This window comes from Dendrobates tinctorius, unplaced genomic scaffold (assembly GCF_039654945.1).
Source record: "Dendrobates tinctorius isolate UK_male_01 unplaced genomic scaffold, ASM3965494v1 ptg000011l, whole genome shotgun sequence".
Taxonomy (NCBI): Eukaryota; Metazoa; Chordata; class Amphibia; order Anura; family Dendrobatidae; genus Dendrobates; species Dendrobates tinctorius.
The window spans coordinates 8,876,875-8,899,674 of NW_027361679.1; the positions used below are offsets into that span (position 1 = coordinate 8,876,875).

Genomic DNA, 22,800 nt, shown 5'->3' on the forward strand with positions numbered 1-22,800 from the left:
AATGTATTTGCCAGGTTTCCACTAGAGCATACAGAGCCATGGAAAATGAATAAATGGACAGAAGGATCTGTTCTCATCATGTACACAGTTAGGTCCAGAAATATTTGAACAGTGGCACAAGTTTTGGCATTTTAGATGTTTATCGAAACATATTCAAGATACAATTATATAGTCAATGTGGGATTCAAGTGCAGACTCTCAGCTTTGAGGGTATTTACATCCTAATGGAGTAAGGGTTTAGGATTTACAGCTCATTGATTTGTAGCTGCCTCTCAAATTATCTCAAAAGCTCTTTATTGGGCTGCGAAAGTTATTCCCTTGTTAATCTATCATCGATTAAGCAGGTAAAAAGGTCTATAGCTTATTTCAGGTGTGGCATTTGCATTTGGAACTGTTGCTGTGAATCCACAACATGCGGTCAATGGAGATCTAAAAAGAAGAGAAAGCAACCTTCATTAAGCTGAAAAAAATAACAAATCCATCAGAGTGATAGCAGAAATGTTAGGATTGGCCAAATCAACAGTTTTGTACACTCAGCAAAAAAAAAAAAAAGGGCGCACTGAGGAGCTTGGGAGCGCAAAAATGCCTGAATGTCCATGAAAGACTACACTGGTGGATGACCACGGAATCCTTTCCATGGTTAAGTAAAAACCCTTCACATTATCCATTTAAGTAAGAACACTCTTCAGGAAGGTGTTTCAGTATCTAAGTCTACCATAGAGAGAAGGCTTCACGAGAGCAAATGCAGAGGCTTCACCACAAGGTGCAAACCATTAATCAGCCTTAAAACTAGAAGGGTCAGATCAGACTTTGCCAAAAAACATCTAAAGATGCCAGCCCAGTTTTGGAAAAGCATTCTTTAGACAGATGAAACTAACATCAATCTATCAGAATGATAGAAAGAAATGTAGAAGGCTAGGAACGGCTCAATATCCAAAAGCACACCACATCCTCTGTAAAACATGGTGGAGGCAGTGTCATGCCATGGGCATGCTTGGCTTACAATCGCACTGGGTCACTAGTGTTTATTGATGATGTGACTGAATACAGAAGCAGCCGGATGAATTCTGAAGTATACAGTGCTATACTTTCTGGTTAAATTAAAAGGCAAAACAGAAAGGTTGATTGTCTATCTATACAGCAAAAGTAACCCAGGAGTTTGTTTTTTTTAAGGCAAAGAATTGGAATGTTTTGCCTTGGCCGAGTCAATCACCAGGTGTCAACCCCATCGAGAATGCATTTCACATGCTTAAGACAAAACTTGAACGACCCACAAACAAGCAACAACTGAAGTCAGTTGCAGTGAAGGCTTGGCAAAGCATCTCAAAGGCGGAAACCCAGCATTTGGTGACGTCCATGGCTTCCAGACCTCAAGCAGTCACTGCCTGCAAAGGATTCTCTACAAAGTATTACAAATGAACATTTTATTTATGGTAAAGTTAATTTGTCCAATTACTTTTGAGCCCCTAAAATAATAAGGCTTTGTAGAAAAGCGGTTGCAATTCCTAAATGTTTCACAGGATATTTTTGCTAGACCCCTTTAATTAAACCTGAAAGTCTAATCTCAGTTATTTCATTATAGATCACACATAGTAGCATGCAGAATCCAAATCCTAAAGATTCTGTCATTGTCCAAACATTTCTGGACCTAACTGTGGGTCAACTCACATTCAGCACCTATCTTCCCAGACTCGACAGGTCACAAATTCTACGTGTACTTACCGCCTAATAGCAGAAGGACCATTAGATCAGAGGCAGTTTTCAGCTCCGCCATATCGTCATCCTTTTCACTATTCACAGTTTGATGGACTATATCAAGTAAACACTCTACCAGACCAGCCTCCACCAGCTGAAGCTTTATAGCATCTACAAAAAAACAATAGCACATACTATTAATGTCAAGATAAAACTAGCTTAGCGATAACACTAGATGTCTTCAAGATTTTTAATTAAAGTGAAATTCCATTTTTAGGTATGCTCTAGGATTCAGAGGCTGTCACTATTTTTGTTTGTGATAGCCCATAGTCAATTTGATGAATTCTAGCTGAGTACTTTCTTGGAAGAAGGTTTTAAAGGCTGCTTTTTATTTTTAAGTTATCACAGTGTAAGGCTGCTTTGAAAAAAAGAAAAAAAAAATATTTACTTCCAGAATCTGCTGGACCACAAATGAGGACATCAAGACCCCCAGATTGGAACCTTTCATTAGCGCTATTCCCACAGCGGGTAGTCCGCCTTATACTCAGCACTTTCATGCCAGATTATTCACCAAGCTCCTTTGCAATCCATGTATTTTATGACTCAGAGTTTTGACCAAAACATAATACTTAGACATGGACTTTGTTTACCAATAAAGAATTCTATTTGCATCTTCAAATGTCAAGTTCTTGCAATAATTTTAAGGAATAGGACCCAACTTTCTGACCACCACCCCTGGTTTTATTTACAGAACAGTGACGTGACTCCTAAGGCCATTGAATGCCTGCATACTCTGGTAACTGATGGTTAGGACATCATCAATTCAGGCCCATCAGAGCAACAACGTATTTCGGTGGGGAGTATGGCTTGTTTGATTCTTTTACAAGCATCCCTAGAATCTAATGAAAAAAAAAAATCTGGAAGCACCATGATGTAGGAGCAGGGACCTTGATTATAGTGATGTGTCACGTACTGAGCTGTGTTTTGTTAGCTGCATGAGATCATTACAGGACAACTGTCCTTGTGTATCCTAGTCCAGCCAAGCCCCCAGCACTGATTAGCTGCGCTCAGTCATTACACTATGTACATACTATATATGTGGTGTAGGGGTGTTTGTACACAGATCAACAACTGAGCTCTGCTACATCTGAAGTCTATAGAGAAAACCATGACTTTTGATGCCAGAAAAAAAACCCTATACTAAAATCATAAATCTTTATTAGGCTATGTGCCCACGTTGCGTGTTAAAACGCACAATGAAAACCGGACTCCTTCCCAGAAATCGCGTGGTTTTTTCCGCACGATTTCACTGCGATTCTGTTCGCGATTTTGCCGCGATTTTCTCAAGCACTTTCCAAGCGATTTGAAGCATCGCTTGGAAAGTGATTGACAGGTTGGTCACACTCGTCAAACATAGTGTTTGACTAGTGTGACCAACTTTTTACTATTGAGGCCGCCTATGCGGCCTCAATAGTAAAAGATAAAATGTTAAAAATGATAAAAAAAAAAATAAAACATCGGGGTATATTTTCCTTCCGACGTCCCGCGCTGCCATCCCGGGCCACAGCGTTCCCAGTAATGCCTTGCGAGACCTGTGATGACGTTGGTCTCGCGTTACTATAGCGATCTCGCGAGACCGCTAGAGTCACGCGAGACTACGTCATTACAGGGCCTTGCCGCAAGGCATTACTGGGAACGCTTAGGCCGGGAATGCAGCGCTGGACGCCAGAAGGAAAATATACCCCGAATTTTTATTCTTTTTTTTTACAGGGGTATGGTACCCAGGGCCTGGAGGACAGTCTCCTCTCCTCCACACCGTGGGTACCAACCGCACATGAGACGCTTAACTTCCCGCATGGTGGGCATAGCCACATATGGGAAGTAAGCGATTCTCATGCATTCCTATGGGTGCGGAATCGCGGCAATTCTTTGCGATTCCGCACAAAAGAATGACCATGCTGCGAATTTTTAAAGCGCAGCATTAGCACAGCATGTGCGAAATGCCATAGGAATGCATGGGGGGCGTACACGATTTTTAAACGTTTTCGCGCCGAAAATCGTGGCAAAAACGCTTAAAAATCGCATCGTGGGCACACAGCCTTAAGCTGATAATTATATATTAACAATTTATTGACTTCAAATAATGAAATGGTACTACTAATAAAAGCACATGCTCAGTAAGTATATCTCCAATACTTGCCACACTGTAGAAAATTCACTCAATGACAAGAATTCCAATGTTCCCCAGATAAAAATAGGGACAGATATGGAATTATAAATTATTACTTTTAGATGCTGAACAGGCCCTTTAGAAATTTGATTTGTGCCTGATCATGGAGGTTTGCAACTAGAATGCGATATGGTGCCCCACTCAACACTGGCTGTCCCTAGAGGTGTCCCCAAGTATAACCCTAATAATATACACAATCCATGGTAATATATTAAAAACACACACGCTTCTCATTAAATTAGAATATCATCAAAAAGTTAATTTATTTCAGTTCTTCAATACAAAAACAGAAACTCATTATATAGATTCATTACAAACAGGGTGATCTATTTTAAGTGTTTATTTCTGCTAATGTTGGTGATTATGGCTTACAGCCAATGAAAACCCAAAGTCATCATATCAGTAAATTAGAATAATTAACAAAAAACACCTGCAAAGGCTTCTTAAGTGTTTAAAAAGGTCCCTTAGTCTGTATTAGTAGTTTCCACAATCATGGGGAAGACTGCTGACTTGACAGATGTCCAGAAGGCAGTCACTGACACACTCCACAAGGAGGGTAAGCCACAAAAGGTCATTGCTAAAGAATCTGGCTGTTCACAGAGTGCTGTGTCCAAGCATATTAATGGAAAGTTGAGTGGAAGAAAAAAGGGTAGTAGAAAAAGGTGCACATGCAGCCAGGATAACCGCAGCCTTGAAAGGATTGTTAAGAAAGGGCCATTCAAAAGTTTGTGGGAGATTCACAAATAGTGGACTGCTGTTGGAGTCATTGCTTCAAGTGCCACCACACACAGACGTATCCAGGACATGGGCTACAACTGGCGCATTCCTTGTGTCAAGTCACTTGTGACCAATAGGCAATGCCAGAAGCGTCTTACCTGGGCCAAGGAGAAAAAGAGATAGACTGTTGTTCAATGATCCTAGGTGTTCTCAGATGAAAGTAAATTTTGCATTTTGTTTGGAAATCAAGGTCTCAGAGTCTGGAGGAAGAGTGGAGAGGTGCACGATCCAAGCTGCTTGAGATCTAGTGTGAAGTTTCCAGAGTCAGTGATGGTTTGGGGAGCCATGTCATCTGCTGGTGTAGGTCCACTGTGTTTTATGAAGACCAGAGTTAGTTTAGCCGTCTACCAGGAAATTTTAGAGCACTTCATGCTTCCCTCTGCCGACAAGCTTTTTGGAGATGGAAATTTCATTCTCCAGCAGGACTTGACAACTGTAAACACTGCCAAAAGTACCAATACCTGGTTTAAAAACAACAGTATCATTGTGCTTGATTAACCAGCAAACTCACCTGACATTAACCCCATAGAGAATCCATGGGGCATTGTCAAGAGGAAGATGAGAGACACCAGACCCAACAATGCAGATGAGCTGAAGGCAGCCTGGGCTTCCATAACACCTCAGCAGTGCCTCAGGCTGATCGCCTCCACGTCATGCCGCACTGATGCAGTAATTGATGAAAAGGAGCCCCGACCATGTATTGAGAGCATTTACTGATCATACATTTCAGTAGGCCAACATTTCAGATTTTAAAACCAGTTTTCAAGCTGGAGTTATAAAGTATTCTAATTTACTGAGATAATGACTTTTGGGTTTTCATTGGCTGTAAGCCACAATCATCAACATTAACAAATAAACACTACAGATCACTTTGCAATTACTATATAATAATTTATTTCAATTCTTCAATACGAAAACTGAAACTCATAACTTTTTGATGACACATTGCTAGAATCAGGGTCTTAGTCCATACCTCATGGTGCTGTTAGATTACATAGCAAAATCTGCTGACAGATTCCCTTTAATGATTTTAGCCTATAGATTGAAAAAAATTGATGCATGAAGTGAAAGACAAATCCATTTAGATGGGAATCTATTACGCCTTCCACATATACGTGGCTGGCTGGCTTCTCCCTATCACACCCAACTTCACCTAAAGGGCCAAGTTCACACTCTGCAGAAAATTTAAGCTGCCAACATTTATGTGCATTCATGGTAAAACCTACATGCGCTATAAACATATGCAGGAGGTTTCACCCTTTGCATTTAGGTAAATTTCATGCGTACCCCACCTTGGCAGTACTCTCCGATACCAGAACTTTGCATAGAAGAGAGCATCAAATGCTAATATTATGTAGATTACCAATATGCATTTCAACACAACACCCACTCAGCGCCTTAAATAAACATCAACCTTCCAGAGGCAGTCACTTGTCAGGATGATTATTTTGTGCAGCAGATGTTGCCTTAAGTGCATATTAAATGGCAAAGCTTTTCCAACACAGAACAGCTGACATGCACACAATCCGCCTGTCTGATGCCAAGCGTGGCTTAGAACTCTCAGACTTATCCCCCACAGAAAAGCCGTTTTTATTCCCACAGATAATATTCAGATGCAGTTCAAGACAAACGGTATATACTGTACAGAGTTCGACGCAAACCAAATTGATTTTAATGAGAATAATTTGACCGTGCTACATGCATAAACCTAGGACAGCTGACAATACATTCTAAAAGCCTTCTGTCCCTGAAAATGATTGATAATTTCAGGGAAGATACTGACTGGCTGATCGCTATTTTTACAGTTAAAGTATATTTTCAGTAAAGTTAAAGAGGATCTGTCATAAATATGTGGTCTTAAGACAGACATAAATGCCGCTGTTCTCCTGAATCTGGTATTGTTCATTTTTTTTGTGCGTGCGCCTCTCCGTTCTTGAGTTATGGCCCCACCTTCCTGTTAAATAAAAATGGTCTTCTCAGCCAAGAGGGCTTGGCCCTCATGAAGACTGAATAGGCAACTACCATGATCCCTTGGCTAGAAAGACATGCAAAGAACAAACATTGGTGATGTGCAGAAACATAAAAACAACAACCCAAGATTCAAGAGTTCAGAATTTACACAAGGTAAATACACATTGTAAAGGAGCGGAGGTAAAATCCTGATTGGCAGGTATGCGTTCACCAAAGTGGCTGGCCTTGGCTGCGCAAGTCCCGGAATTGAAGGTTCCATTAAAGGTAGATTACCGAGAGGTTTGCGTTTTAATGGAACAGATTTTGGGTCCTGGATTTAGACCCAAGTGGGAATGGTCTCTCCCATACACTCCAGTCAGGGCCTTGCAGGTCTTATAAAAGACAGCTGAGTTGGCACAGGTGGGTCTGAGGAAGTGGCGCTGAAGTGAAAGTTCTAATGGTGGACAGACGGTGCCTGAAGCCGTAGCAGTGCCTGACTTGCCGTGAAAGTAAGACTGTGTAATTGTACAGTGCCTAACATGAGAAAGGACTGTTTTGATACTGAATCTTTTGGCTGAAGAAAATCCGCTTCGATAAAATTTTTGGAGTTCTTCAGAGACAACAGGCCCAAGACTGTCTGCACCAAAACCAAGGCCCTGTGTTGTGTGTACCCCATACTGCTGCTAGAAAGCTTGAAACCCTACAATATTTATGACAAATGACAGGTTCTCTTCAATAATGTCCAACTGGTCACATGGAGGGTTAGATTATTTTAGAAAATAGTACTTTCATTGATCACTAGTGACAAATATCTAACAGGTGAAGTGAGTAACAATGATTATCTCTTAACATTGGCAACCAATGTAGAGTGGGATATATTATGCAACAAGTAATTTGTGTTGAAATGGAAAAAAAAAAAAGGGCAAATGTACGGATCTGAGTGTCTTTGATAAGTGTTAAATTGTGTTGACGGAAAGGAAAAAGTGTTAGATCATCTCTAAAATGACATGTCTTGTGGGATGTAGCAGGTATGCAGTGGTCCAAAAAGAAAGACAGAGTAAACCAGCAACTATGATATGTCAGTAACCCCAGTCTGATACAGTTTATGCGTTCGTACTTAGAGGAGACACCTAACAATTTTTAGGACTTCAAGGAACTGCTGTTAATGTTTTGGTGCCTGAGATAAAAAAGATACATCTACAGGTCTTGTGAAGGCCATGCCTTAACAGGCTAAAGCTTTTTTGGAGGTCCAGGAGGCAACCTTCAAAGCATTAGTTTGGGATTGTGACATAATGGCTTGCTGGTGTACATTACTGTCAATTGTGAACACTAGGCGTATGATAAACTGTTTGCTGTAGATAAGGCCCTGATGTCGGTGCCGGCAGCTGATAGGCGAAAAATGGGGTGACAGATTCCCTTTAATGTGCCCATTTCCATAGGAAACTATTATTATTATGCTTTGCTTACATAGCACCATATATTCCACAGCGCTTTACATACATTATCATGGCTCTCCCCAATGGGGCTCAGAATCTAGATTCCCTATCACTATATCTTTGGAGTGTGGGAGGAAACCGGAAAACCAGGAGGAAACCCATGGAAACACGAGAACATACAAACTGTATAATTTCATCCTAGAGGTGGCATCCTATAGATGGTATATATATTCTTTGAAACGCTGTTTTGACCTTTGCAGTTTACTAATATTTGGAACCAACTGGCGCAATAACGGGCTTAGAGTTTTGATAACTACGAAAGAGAAGAGAGGTTAGCTACGTTGAAGATCATTAAGGAAGGGGAAGAGTTCTTAGACAGAGCAGAATTATCTGTTCATGTTACAGAAAGAGAAGAAATTCGAAGTGCACGTGAAGAAACAGAGGAATGGAAACATGTGATCCAGAGAAGCAGGAGGATCAGGAGGCAGTCAGCACCCATACTTCTCAGGAACCAGTACCAGGCTCTCACGCAGGAAAACGATGAAGAAATACATCAGGATAAGACTTTGCCCACAAACAGCAACCTTGTACGCCTTCAGAGTCCTCCTGGATGGATGAAGAAAAATGTTGTGAAGAAGAAACGGAGAGAGGTGGTCATGGGGGATTCCCTGTTGAGAGGAACAGAGGCCGCTATCTGCAGACCGCATATAACTTCAAGAGAAATGTGCTGTCTTCCAGGAGCAAAAATTAAAGATGTGTCTGACAGGATATCAGGACTCTTCAGACCTACAGATGACTACCCATTCCTGCTACTACATGTGGGGACAAATGACACCGCAAGAAACGACCTGGAAACCATCTGCAGTGACTTTGAAAACTTAGGCAAGAAAGTGAAAGAACTGGGAGCGCAGGTGGTCTTCTCTTCCATCCTCCCAGTGGATGGCCATGGAACAAGGAGGTGGAATAAGATTCTGCAGGTGAACAACTCGCTACGTTAATGGTGCCATCAGCAACGATTTGGATTTCTGGATCACGGAGTGAATTACCTATACGATGGACTACGTGCTAGAGATGGGGTGCACCTTACGAAGACTGGAAAACATGTATTTGGAAGTCGTCTTGCTACACTTGTAAGGAGAGCTTTAAACTAGAACAACATGGGAAGGGAAGCAAAAGACCAGAAAAAGCCAAACACCTGACAAATGATATTGAGAACTCTGCTATTAGAAGTGGAAAGGAAGAACAAAGACAAAAGAATCTAATTAATAAAAATATTGGAGAAAGAGAAACCAATCACAAACTAAAATGTTTCTATACTAATGCACAAAGCATGGGAAACAAACAAGGAGAATTGGAACTGCTAACACAGGAAAAGAAATATGATGTCATTGGAATCACTGAAACTTGGTGGGACAATACCCATGATTGGAATACAAGACTAGAAGGATACAACTTATTTGCAAGAAACAGACTTGATAAACGAGGAGGGGGTGTCGCATTGTATGTTAGAAACGCGTATATCTCCACAGAGATTGAAGCTTCAGAGATTGGGAGTTCTGTGGAAACTGTTTGGGTAAGAATACAAGGACAGAACAATGGAATGGACACCATTGTAGGCATTTACTACAGGCCGCCTGTGCAAGCTGAAGATATGGATGAACTCTTTATGCATCAAATGGCCAAGTTCTCCAAAAATATGACATAGTTGTCATGGGAGATTTCAACTATCCAGACATTGGTTGGGAATCTCTCTCAGGCAAAACAAACAGGTCAAGGAAATTCTTATCCTCTCTTGTTGACAACTTTATCTTCCAAAAGGTAGGGGAGAAAACAAGGGGAACTGCTACCTTGGATCTAATCCTTATAAACAGGGAGGAAATGGTTGAGGAGGTAAAAGTGGCTGGGACCCTAGGAGGTAGCGACCATGCTATTTTAGAATTTTGGATAACTAGAGCAGGAAGACCTGTGAAGACTCAGACGTCAAGGTTAGATTTCAGAAAGGCAGATTTTAAGGGATTCAGAAAGAGAATTGGAGGGATCCAATGGCTGGATATCCTTAAAGACAAAAATGTCCAGGAAGGATGGGAAATCTTGAAAAATGAAATTCTCAAAGCACAATTGTTAACAATTCCGAAAAGAGGGAAGAATAGGAAGCATTTAAGGAAACCAGGATGGATGAACACAGAACTTAAGCACAAGCTAAAAAGGAAGAAAAAAATGTTTATAAAATGGAAAGAGGGAGGCATATCTAAAGAAGAATATAATGCTGTCTGCAGAACCTGCAGGGCACAAATCAGATTTTCTAAAGCTGACAATGAATTGAGGCTTGCAAGAGATGTCAAAAGCAATAATAAAGGATTTTGGGGATATGTCAAAAGTAAAAGAAAAGTCAAAGATGCTATAGGATTTTTACAGGATGAAAATTATGAAATGGCAAGACAGGATGTTGAGAAGGCCAAACTTTTAAATTCCTATTTTGCATCTGTTTTCTCTCAGAAAGGAAATGTAACATCAACTGTTCTTCACTGTCCTATTAAGGGAATAGAAGAATCCAGGATATCTATAAACAGAAAGATAGTGAGGAAACACTTAGCTAACCTAAATGAATTCAAGTCTCCAGGTCCAGATGAATTACACCCCAGAGTACTGAAGGAGATAGCAGAAGAAATGTTTGAACCCCTCTCCATAATCTATGAAAATTCTTGGAGAACAGGAGAAGTCCCAGAAGACTGGAGAAGAGCAAATGTTGTTCCTATCTTCAAAAAGGGGAAGAAGGAGGACCCAGGCAACTATAGGCCGGTGAGTCTGACTTCTATACCAGGAAAGATCTTTGAACAAATTACTAAACAACATGTATGTCAGTACCTGGATAAGAATGAAGTGATTAAACAGAGTCAGCATGGGTTTGTAACTAATAAGTCATGTCAGACTAACTTAATATCCTTCTATGACGGAATCACTGATTGGGTGGATCAAGGAAATGGTGTAGATATAGTATATCTTGACTTTAGCAAAGCATTTGACAAAGTATCTCATACAATCCTTATTGAAAAAAATGACTAAGTATGGAATGGACAAGGCAACTGTAAGGTGGATTCCTAACAGGCTTAGTGATCGGACCCAAAGAGTGGTCTTAAATGGCTGCACATCCAGTTGGAAGAATGTCTCAAGTGGGGTACCACAGGGCTCTGTCCTGGGTCCTGTATTGTTCAACATCTTTATCAACGATTTAGATGAAGGAATTGAGGGTAAACTGATTAAATTTGCTGATGACACAAAGCTAGGAGGGATAGCTAATACTAGAGAAGAGAGAGAGGATTCAAAAAGATATAAATAAACTGGAGCAGTGGGCAGCAACTAACAGAATGGTTTTTAACAGGGAAAAAAGCAAAGTTCTACATCTGGGCAATAAAAATGAAAAAAGCATATACAGAATGGGAGGAAAGGGCTAAGCAACAGCACATGTGAAAAAGACTTGGGTATACTAATAGATCACAAACTGAATATGAGTCAACAGTGTGATGCAGCAGCAAAAAAGGCAAATGTAATTCTAGGATGTATTAACAGAAGCATACAGTCTAGATCACGTGAAGTCATTATTTCCCTCTACTCCTCTTTGGTCAGACCTCATCTGGAATATTGTGTCCAGTTTTGGGCACCACATTTTAAAAAAGACATCAACAAACTGGAGCAAGTTCAGAAAAGAGCGACCAGAATGGTGACCGGTCTGCAACCCCTGTTTTATGAGGAAAGGTTGCAGGATTTGGGAATGTTTAGTTTGCAAAAGAGAAGACTGAGAAGAGACTTAATAGCTGTCTGCAAATATCTAAAGTGCTGTCACATTGTATAAGGATCATCTTTATTCTCATTTGCACAAGGAAAGACTAGAAGCAATGGGATGAAACTGAATGGGAGGAGACACAGATTAGATATTAGAAAAAACTTTTTGACAGAGAGTGATCAATGAGTGGAACAGGCTGCCACGAGAAGTGGTGAGTTCTCCTTCAATGGAAGTCTTCAAACAGAGGCTGGACAGACATCTGACTGGGATGATTTAGCGAATCCTGCTTTGAGCAGGGGGTTGGACCAGATGGCCCAGGAGGTCCCTTCCAACTCTACGATTCTATGAACTATTTTAAAGAGGCCGAAAGAAATTTCAGAGCCAAGTTCAGGTAAAATTTAGCTTATAAATTATTCCAACCTTTTTACTCGTTGCATAATTAATGTAGATGTTCTTTGTGTCTCTGTTCCAGGATATTTCTGTATGAGTCACTCAAATGAAACAGTACAACAAGCTATAAGAGAAGTGTTCATGCATTTTGCAGAAATCAGGAGTAGAAAAAGTATTCCACTTTTATAACCATGGCAACAGGAAAATTGACCATGAACGGATTTGAAAGAGACAGAATTTTAAGTCTATAAAATGTTGTAAGTCATTTTTCTTCAACATAGATCAATTTGGAAAATAATGCCTTTAAATCACTGCAGGTATTTTGGAAAGTGGACAGTAAAGTTTGCCAGAATTCTGTAATCTGCCATGTTGAGGTTCAGCTTCTTCATACAGTAGCAGCCAAAAGTTTTGGATTTTTTTTAAAAGTGTGATTACTTCTGTCTGGTTGTGGTGATGCCATTTTCCTGGTAATTTTAGTAAAATGGAAGCAAATGGTTGTCAGCTATAAGGATGAAAACTGCGTTTGAGATTGTTTTATCTCTTTATGTAATAGTTTTCAATAGTAGTCGAATTTTGCCTAAAATTTTTTTTTTTTGTTAGTGTGTTTGGAGGTTAAAACATGGCAAAGACAAAGCCAAATTTATCACCAGATGTCAGGAAGCTTATTATTCTGAGAGTGAAGTCAGACAAAAGCCAAAAAGAGGTAGCTGTGGAATTCAACTGTTCTCAGTCAAGTGTCACCTATACGTGTAATAAAGAAAGAAGATTATGGAACAGCTGACAAACCTAGAAGTGGGTGACCACGGAAAACGTCCTCCAAAGTTGATTACATTATTAAGAAAAAGTCAGTATCTGATGTCCATGAAAGTGCTGTACAGATTTTGCACAACATGAACTAAGAGTATGGGGGTAAAGCGAGTCACCAAACTGTGATGAGACGGCTAAGATCAGTAGTGTTGAATGCACATGTTCCAGTCAAGAAACCTTTAACTTCTGCAAAAAAAACGGAAGGTCCAACTTGAGTTTGCCATAGAATACAGCCAATGGAAAGAGTCAGATTGGTCTAAGGCAGTTTTTCTGAACGCCAGTCCTCAAGACCCACCAACAGGTCAAGTTTTCAGGATATCCTTAGTATTGCATAGGTGATGGAATTAATGCTTGAACAGGTGATGAAATTATCACCTGTGCAATACTAAGGATATCCTGGAAACTTGACCTGTTGGTGGGTCTTGAGGACTGGAGTTGTGAAACACTGCTCTAAGGTGTTGTGGTCGGATGAATCCAAGTTTAAATCTGTTTGGTAGTGGTGGCAAGCACTATATATACTGCCGAACTGGAAAACGTAATGATGTACGGTACCAAACACCTATTGTGAAACACGGTGGTTGCAATGTTATGGTTTGGAGCTACTTTTCTGCATCTACAATTTGCCCTCTGCATAGAATTAAGGGAAATATGAATTCTACCATGAACAAGGATATAATGGAGAATGTAATGCTGCCACATGGTAAAACCAAAGTAGGCAGGGGCTGGAAATTCCAGCAAGACAATGATCCAAAGCACAAATCCTATTTAGTCAATAAATGGTTAGCAAAGAAAAATTTTGCCTGTTGCAATGGCCAAGCTAATCACCTGATTTAAACCCTATAGAGCATCTTTGGGATAATTTAGGGCGACGAGATGGGGCCCGTACCCATAGCAATAACGATTGTTTGCAGATTTGCAAATAAAATGGAGCAAGATCCCTCATAATGTCTTGAATACCTGAGTGGCTTCAATGCCCAGTTGGTGTGGTGAAGTAATTAAAGCAAGAGGTTATGTAAGTTTTATACGACGTACATGCAAGAATGGAGTAAGACAATCTACCAAAAGAATAAAAGAAAAAAGTGTTTTTATTTAAATACATGAAAGGCACTTAAACAACAATTGAAAGAACCATATCAATAACAGAGCTTTCGAAGACAGATAATCAGGTGGAACATGAAATTGTCAAGCGCAACACCACAGGTACAGCATAGTGAGTAAGAGCCGAATAATAAGACCTATAAAATAAAGAGCCAGTGCATCAAGTCTATCCAGGAAAAATCATCAGTGAGGCTCATGTGCCTGTGTCAACGCAAATATAGTAAACTAGGTGGAGGCCCGATGCGAGGGAGGTAATGTCACGATGGGGGCAGGCTTTGCAGCGTTGAGAATCTCTCCCCCCCATGTGCTCACCCAGCTATCCACTCTCTCTTTGCCCATGTGCTGACTTCTCCTGTCTGTGCTCTCTTCTTTGACCTGTCTACCCCATGTGCTATCCCCCTTGTCTGCTGTCTCTCTCCTTTCTGTGCTGTGTTCTCCCCTAATGTGCTGTCCCGTTTGAGCGGTCTCCCCCTGTGTCTGACCATGCACAGAACATACCACAGCTCCTGGGCAGGGGAGGAAGCAAAAGACAATACTGACATTACAGCAGGAGATTGAAGAGGATACATTTTGTGAGGTAAAATATTGATTAAAAAAGCTGGATCACTTACCGGTAATGCTCTTTTCATGAGTCCACGACAGCACCCACTGGAGGTATCGGATCCGCCCATTTGGAACAGGAAACCCTACAGGAAAGATAAAAGGGGCGGTCCGCCTTTCCTCCTCAGTTTTACGTTTCAGAGTACCAGAAGGACCGCCAAGGATTAGGCAATGTTCTCTTATTTTAACATCTTTCTTATCCATTATTTGGTTAATATACTTTAACTATTGATATCTTTAGGGGGGAAGTGAGCGGGTGCTGTCGTGGACTCATTAAAAGAGCATTACCGGTAAGTAATCCGGCTTTTTACTCTTCGCCACGACAGCACCCACTGGAGAGATTCCAGAGACCATCACCTGGGTGGGACCACCGTGCCAAGGATAGTCCTGCCAAAGCTTAAGTCAGAGGTTGATGAAAGATCAAGTCTGTAGTGCTTATAGAAGGTAGAAGGGGATGACCAAACTGCCGCCTTACATATAGTTTCAATCGGAACATCTCCCTTTTCCGCCCAAGAGGTTGCCATTGCCCTGGTGGAATGCGCCCTGATGTTCCCTGGAGGATCTTCGTTTTTTGCGGAGTAGGCTAAACGAATGGCCTCTCTGATCCACCGGGAAATGGTGCTCTTCGTGACTCCATACCCCTTCTTACAGCCCTGAAATGAAACAAATAGGGCCCTGCTCTGCCTCCAACTGTTGGACCTCTCAATACATTTTAGGACAGTTCTTTTGACGTCCAGAGTATGGAACTTCTGCTCTTCCGGAGTAGAGGGATTTTTATAGAAGGTTGGGAGGAGTATCTCCTGAGATCTATGGTATTTTGTTGCCACTTTTGGCAGGTAGGCAGGGTCTGGTTTTAATACTAATCTGTCTTGGTATTCTTGGAAAAAAGGTGGATCTATTGACAAGGCCTGAATATCACCCACTCTTCTGGCTGAGGTCAGTGATACTAAGAGGGCCATTTTAAGTGCTAAGTATTTGAAGGGTATTGTGTCGATCGGCTCAAAGGGGTCTACCGTTAGGGCGTCTAAGACCAGATTTAGATCCCATGTAGGGACGGAGGGTATGTGGATTGGAGCTATTCGTTCACATGCTGTAATAAAACGAGTTATCCACTTGTTGCCTGCTATATTATGGCCATATAGTGCTCCTAATGCCGATATTTGTACTCTCAGTGTATTTACTGCTAAGCCTAAGTCTTTCCCCTTCTGCAGAAATTCCAAGATTGGGATTATCGGAACTTCTGTTGTATGAGGTACTGTATGGAATTGAAGAAATTTTTTCCATATTCTAGTGTAAATTTGGGTTGTGGACTGTTTTCTACTTTGTAGTAGTGTAGTAATTAAGGACTCCGAGAATCCTCTTGTCCTCAATAACTGCCTCTCAAATTCCACGCCGTCAAGTGCAAGCTGAGCACTTGAGGGTGGAAAAAGGGGCCTTGGGAGAGTAGATTGGCAGTCGGAAGGACCCAAGGATCTGTTATCGACATAATCTGCAGCCACGAAAACCACGGTCTTTTTGGCCAGAACGGTGCTATTAAGATTATTCTTGCTTTGTCGTCTCTGATCTTCCGAATTACTTGAGGTAGGAGGATCAATGGAGGGAACGCATACGCTAGGTTGAAATTCCATGGAACTAGAAAGGCGTCCAGTATGTTTGGGTGATCTGACGGAGATAGGGAGGCAAAAGTTTTTATCTGCCTGTTCTCTCTTGTGGCGAAAAGATCCACCTCGGGTTGTCCCCATGCGGCTACTATGTCCCTGAAGACCTTCCGATTGAGGCACCACTCTCCTTGTCGTAGAGTGTGACGGCTTAGGAAGTCTGCCTTTTGATTGCTCTCGCCTCTTATATGAAGGGCCGAGAGGGACAAAAAATAGTTTTCTGCTAAGTTTAAAATTCTTGCCGCTGAAGACATCAGAGTCTCTGATCGAGTTCCTCCTTGTCTGTTTATATATGCCACTGTGGTGGTATTGTCCGACAGGATCCTTACATGCTTTTGTTGGAGCTGCGGAAGGAAGTTGTATAGAGCATAGAACACTGCAGTCAGTTCTTTTAAATTAGATGAGTAATCACATTCCTCTTTACTCCACCTTCCCTGATAAAACCCATTCTCCATGTGGGCTCCCCAGCCCTGGGGACTGGCATCGGTGGTTACGATACAGGATGGAACTATAACCCATGGAACTCCTGAACATAAATGATCATCGTCTAACTACCACTCTAGGGAAGTCAAGACTTCTTGTGACAGGGTTATTTTGCTCTGTAAATGACCACTATGTCGCTTATCCTCCTGGAGGATCTGGTGTTGTAGCGTACGGACATGGTACTGGGCCCACCGGACTGCCGGGGTGCAAGAATTTAGTGATCCTAATAGTGACATTGCTCCTCTTAAGGATACACGTGGTTTATCTATAGCTGCTTGTATTTTTTGTTTAGTGAGGTTGATTTTTACCTGGGGTAGTAGACATCTCTTGGTCAAGGAATCTAGTTGAAATCCTAGAAATGTCTGGAGAGATTGCGGATCGAGTCTGGACTTTTGGATATTGATGATCCAGCCAAGGCTCTGAAAAGAGGAGATTGCGTCAGTCACGCGTTCAGTACATTGTTTGACTGAATTCCCAATTACTAGGAAGTCGTCTAGATATGGCACAATTAGTGTGTCCTTTTGGCGAAAGTAGGCCATCACTTCTGCCATCACCTTGGTAAATATTCTCGGTGCCGTGGAAAGCCCGAAGGGCATGGCCGCGTATTGGAAATGACGAATCCTTCCCTCGACTTCCACTGCGACTCTTAGGTATTTCTGGAATCTGTTGTGTATAGGGAGATGATAATAAGCATCTTTTAAATCAATCCCTGCCATTACGCAATTTGGGAAAAGAAGCTTTATAGTGGATCTGATTGATTCCATTTTGAACTTATAATTTTTTATAAATGAATTTAGCTTCTTTAAATTAATAATGGTTCTAAATGTACCGTCTGGTTTAGACACCAAAAACAGGGGAGAGTAAAAGCCTCTACCTTGTTGTTCCTCAGGGACGTCAGCTAAAACTTTTTTAGCTAGCAGGACTCGAATCTCGTCTTCGAGAGCCTTTTGCTGAAGTGAGGAATTAAGGCGAGTTATAACAAAGAACTCATAGGGGATCCGAAGGAATTCAATCTTTATTCCTTCCTTGATTATATTCAAAATCCATGGGTTTAACGTAATCTGTTCCCACTTGGTAAAAAAAAAAATTTTAATCTACCCCCAACTGGTGGGTCTAAACTTTTAATTTTTTTCTCTCCTATATGTTGGCCCTCTGAAGATGGTACCCTTCTGCTTTTCGTCTTTCGTGGCCCATCTGTTCGTTCTGTCCGATTGCCTTCTTCTCCCGAATGGCCGTCTTTTAAAGGTTTTCCTATAAAACGGAATGGGAGAATCACTGAAGGCCTTTTTCCTTTCTTTTGCCTTGGCGAGAATTTCGTCTAAGGCTTTTCCGAAGAGGAACTCACCCTCGCATGGGGTTGCACTAATTTTGGATTTTGACTGTGCATCCCCTTTCCAGCTCTTTATCCACAGCGCGCGTCTGGCGTTATTCACCAGGGCTGCCGACCTTGCTGCCAGTCTTATGGTGTCCGCTGAAGCGTCTGCCATAAAGGCAGCTGCCCCTCTTATCAACGGGATGGCTGCACGCAGTTTCTCCCTTGACACTCTTTGCTCAATCTGCTGGTCTAATTGATCTAGCCATACCAGCATTGACCTAGCAGTACATGTGCTGGCTATTGCGGGTTTGAATACCCCGGTGGTGGATTCCCAGGACCTTTTGAGCGAAGATTCAGCCTTTCGGTCCAATGGGTCTGCTAACAATCCTGCGTCCTCGACCGGGATCGAGGTTTGTTTGGAAGTGGAGGATATGACAGCGTCCACCTTTGGTATTTTAGTCCATTTTAATAGATCTTCATCAGTGAACGGATACTTCCGTTTTGAAGCGGATGGGAGAAAACCCCTCTGGTCGTGTTTTTCCCACTCTCTTTTGATGAGATCTTTAATTGCCGGTATCACTGGAAATGATCTCCTCTTTTTCTCTGCCAATCCCGTAAACATAATGTCCTGCGCGGTCTGGGCTCCCCTTTCCTCTTCACACCCCATAGTATTTCTAACCGCTTTTACCAGGTTATCTACGCTGTCCAGTGGAAAACATGCGCGTCCTTCCACCTCCGAGGATGATGATGAGGACGTGGATGCGGAGCCTGAGATTAACTCCTGATTCTTCCTCTGACTCTGAACTAACAATGACCTGTTTTCTATGACTGGACTCTGCGGGAGTGCTGGCGCGGTTGATGGCTTGTATTTCCTCCCTAATTATGGCTCGGATATCCTTAGAAGATATCGTCGACCCCTGCCTGGTCTCTTTAATGCATTGTTTGCAGAGTTTTTTGGGGTAGGAGTCAGGGAGAGGCTCTGAACATAATGCGCATTCTTTATGTTTTGTTTTTCCTTTTTTCTTTGACTGAAGTGGGAGGTCAAAGGTAAAGAGAGGGGGGAGGGGGGGGGAGGAGAGGAGGTTAGCTTAATAGGTAGAGCATATGCTTTGCACACTCACCCAGTGAAGCTTAATACCGGTTCGGATGGCTGAGACGGTTTGGATCGGGTTTCTGCTGCCTCGCTCCTGCGGGCAGTCTCTGTCCTGGCGCTGCGGTCCCTGGTGGAGTTGCCCCCAGCTGAATCCCCTGCTGGGGTCTGCGACTCTGCGGGGGACGACATGTTCCAACGTTGCAGCGCTGCAGCGCTGTTTTATCTGTACACTTATCGTACCCCCGGAAGTCGCCCTGTCACAGGGCGCATGCGCCGCGTCATCGCCATCTTACCCCGGAAGTTCAACCATTACTTCCGGGGTATAGGAGCGTCGGGCGCCGGCCTGCTCCCGCGCCACCGCTATTGACACGTGCGGCTCGCGCGCTCATGGCCTCACCATCCACATTATACCCCCACCGATGGGGATGGGGGGGGATCTCCCGGATGCCAGACCGGCCCGCTCCGTGGTAAGACCGGGCGGCCCTCCCCGGACCCGGCCATTACCACTATGCCACCAGACGAGGGGGGAGCCGTCAAACGGAGTCTCCCCCGACGCTGCTTCCGGACCGCAGCCCCTGCCGTTCCCGAAGAGACCGCACAGGCGGATGCATGGCCCAGGTAAGATCCTGCAGGATCCTGCTCCATTTGGAACAGGAAACCAAAACTGAGGAGGAAAGGCGGACCGCCCCTTTTATCTTTCCTGTAGGGTTTCCTGTTCCAAATGGGCGGATCCGATACCTCCAGTGGGTGCTGTCGTGGCGAAGAGTAAAACAGTGAAATATTTTACCTCACAAAATGAATCCTCTGCGATCCCCTGCTGTAATGTCAGTATTGTCTTTTGCTTCCTCCCTTGCCCAGGAGTTGTGGTATGCTCCATACACGGTCAGACACAGACAATGTTTAAAATGAACTTTCGTTCTTGGCCCTTTAATGTGACCGGCTTCCTCTGCCTGTAGACACGTCACGCTGAGAGACCAGCTGAATGATTCACTGCGCCTGCGTGGAATTCGTGCAGGCACAGTAAATCAGACTGCCGCCATCTTTGTGCAGACAGATAGCGGCGGTCACATTAAAACTGCACATGCGCTCATTCTGTGTGTGTGTGCGCGTGTGTGAGTGTGGTGCGATGGTGTTCCGCTGGTGGTACCGTGCAAGAGGCTGGTACCACCAGCAGTTTCCATTTTGAGACACCCATCACTTGGGTGTCCAAATATGGCGGTCGTTGAACTTCCGCCGCTTGGAATTCTGGGATCCGGACACATCTGGACAGAACAGGATGTGAAGACATTACAAGGATATATATATATATATATATATATATATATATATATATATACACACCGACCCGAGTATAAGCCGACCCCCCCTAATTTTGCCACAAAAAACTGGGAAAACTTATTGACTCGTGTATAAGCCTAGGGTGGAATATGCAGCAGCTACTGGTGAATTTAAAAAATAAAAATAGATACCAATAAAAGTAAAATTGATTGAGACAACAGTAGGTTAAATGTTTTTGAATATCCATATTGAATCAGGAGCCCCACATAATGCTCCATACAGTTCATGATAGCCCCATAAGATGCTCCATACAAATACACCCCATATAATACTGCACAAAAGTTAATAATGGCCCCATAAGATGCTCCATAGAATAATATGCCCCATATGCTGCTCCATAAAGGTTATGGCCCCATAAGATGTTCCATAGATTATGTCCCCATAAGATGTTCCATAGATTATGCCCCCATATGATGCTCCATAGATTATACCCCCATATGCTGCTCCATAGATTATTCCCCCATATGCTGCCCCCATAAGATGCGCCATAGATTATTCCCCCATATGCTGCCCCTATAAGATGCTCCATAGATTATTCCCTCATATGCTGCCCCCATAAGATGCTCCATAGATTATTCCCTCATATGCTGCCCCCAAAAGATGCTCCATAGATTATTCCCCCATATGCTGCCCTATAAGATGCTCCATAGATTATTCCCCCATATGCTGCACCCATAAGATACTCCATAGATTATGCCCCCATGTGCTGCCGCTGCTGCATTTGAAAACAAAAAAAAAAAAGACATACTCACCTCTCCGTCGCTGGGGGCCAGGTGCCGGTGTCACCCGAGATATTCACCTGCCCACCGATCCATCGCTGCTTGCTGCTGTCTGGCACGTCATCTGTCAGTGACGTTCAGACTGCAGGGGGCGCAGCACGCACCAACCACGTCACCGCGCCCTCTGCTGTCTGAACGTCACTGACAGATGACGTACCAGACAGCAGCAAGCAGCTATGGACCCCGGACAGGTGAATATCGCAATACTTACCTGTCCTGGCGCTCTCTGCAGCCCCCAGCTTCTCCGCGATCTCCCTTCCTGCCTTCAGCGGTCATGTGGTACCGCTCATTAAACTCATGAATATGCGCATATTCATGAGTTTAATGAGCGGTACCATGTGACCGCTGAAGGGAGATCGCGGAGAAGCTGGGGGCTGCAGAGACAGCGCCAGGACGGGTAAGTATGACCTGACACCCCTGCACCCCTCCCCCTCCGACCCCCTGGTGTATATGACTCGAATATAAGCCGAGAGGGGGACTTTCAGCCCAAAAAGTGGGCTGAAAATCTCGGCTCATATTCGAGTATATATGGTAAATGACCATAACTATATTCTAAAGCATGTTAGTTAAAATTAAGGTCTTGCATGATGACATCTTCATGTACTTTCAATTAATCACCAGGAAAATGGCATCACAACAACTAAACAGAAGTAATCACACTTTTTTTTAAAAAAGCAAAAAAAAGCAAAACTTTTGGTTGCTACTGTACAGTAATTATGAATTGGTTACCATTTATTAAGACAGAAAACACTTACAGTATAGGTAAACACTTGTTGGCTAAACAGTTTAAATTTCATTACTAAAAATAAAGACGATAACCTAAGTACTTTCCTTAAATGTTAAAAAAAATTTTAAAAAAAGTCCAAGAAAAATATCTCACGTCAAAAGAGATCAAAACAAGTAGAGCAGAAATAATTTACCGTAGTCTCTTTGAGAGTTTATCAAAAATAAGACATTCCAAATTTTCAAATAAAAATTATTCAAATATTTTTAAATCTTTGAATTCCTATAAAAAAAACAGGTGTTATTACGCTAATTACTCAACTACATTTCAATTTATTTCAGAAAAACACGACGAGGAAGGAAGATACAACTTGCTAATATGTAAAATAAATCTTCAGATATGTACAATAGTTATCATATATGCGCCTAACTATGGATAAATTCATTTTTTCAACAAACTGATTAAAGTCATTCAAGAGAATAAAAGGGGAAATTTCAATTTTAGGGGGGGACTAACACCTTACCGACCTTAGACGTACTCAGTATGTATCGGTCGGCAGGTACTTACTGACCTTAGACATACTGCATACATCATAGCTAAAATGCAGTATCGTGACTGCTGTGGCGGTAATAGCATCCATGTGCTG

The 22,800-nt window shown here is 42.4% G+C and overlaps 1 protein-coding gene across 3 annotated transcripts in view; it reads right to left on the bottom strand.

Annotated features, from left to right (window-relative positions):
* RAP1GDS1 (Rap1 GTPase-GDP dissociation stimulator 1) overlaps window positions 1–22,800 on the bottom strand; it is a 159,474-nt gene that overhangs the window by 20,976 nt on the left and 115,698 nt on the right. For all 3 annotated transcript variants that reach the window (XM_073589746.1, XM_073589741.1, XM_073589754.1), the window contains one exon: window positions 1,723–1,866. In XM_073589746.1, coding sequence (XP_073445847.1) covers window positions 1,723–1,866 — 144 coding nt within the window. The remainder of the gene's footprint in view (window positions 1–1,722; window positions 1,867–22,800) is intronic.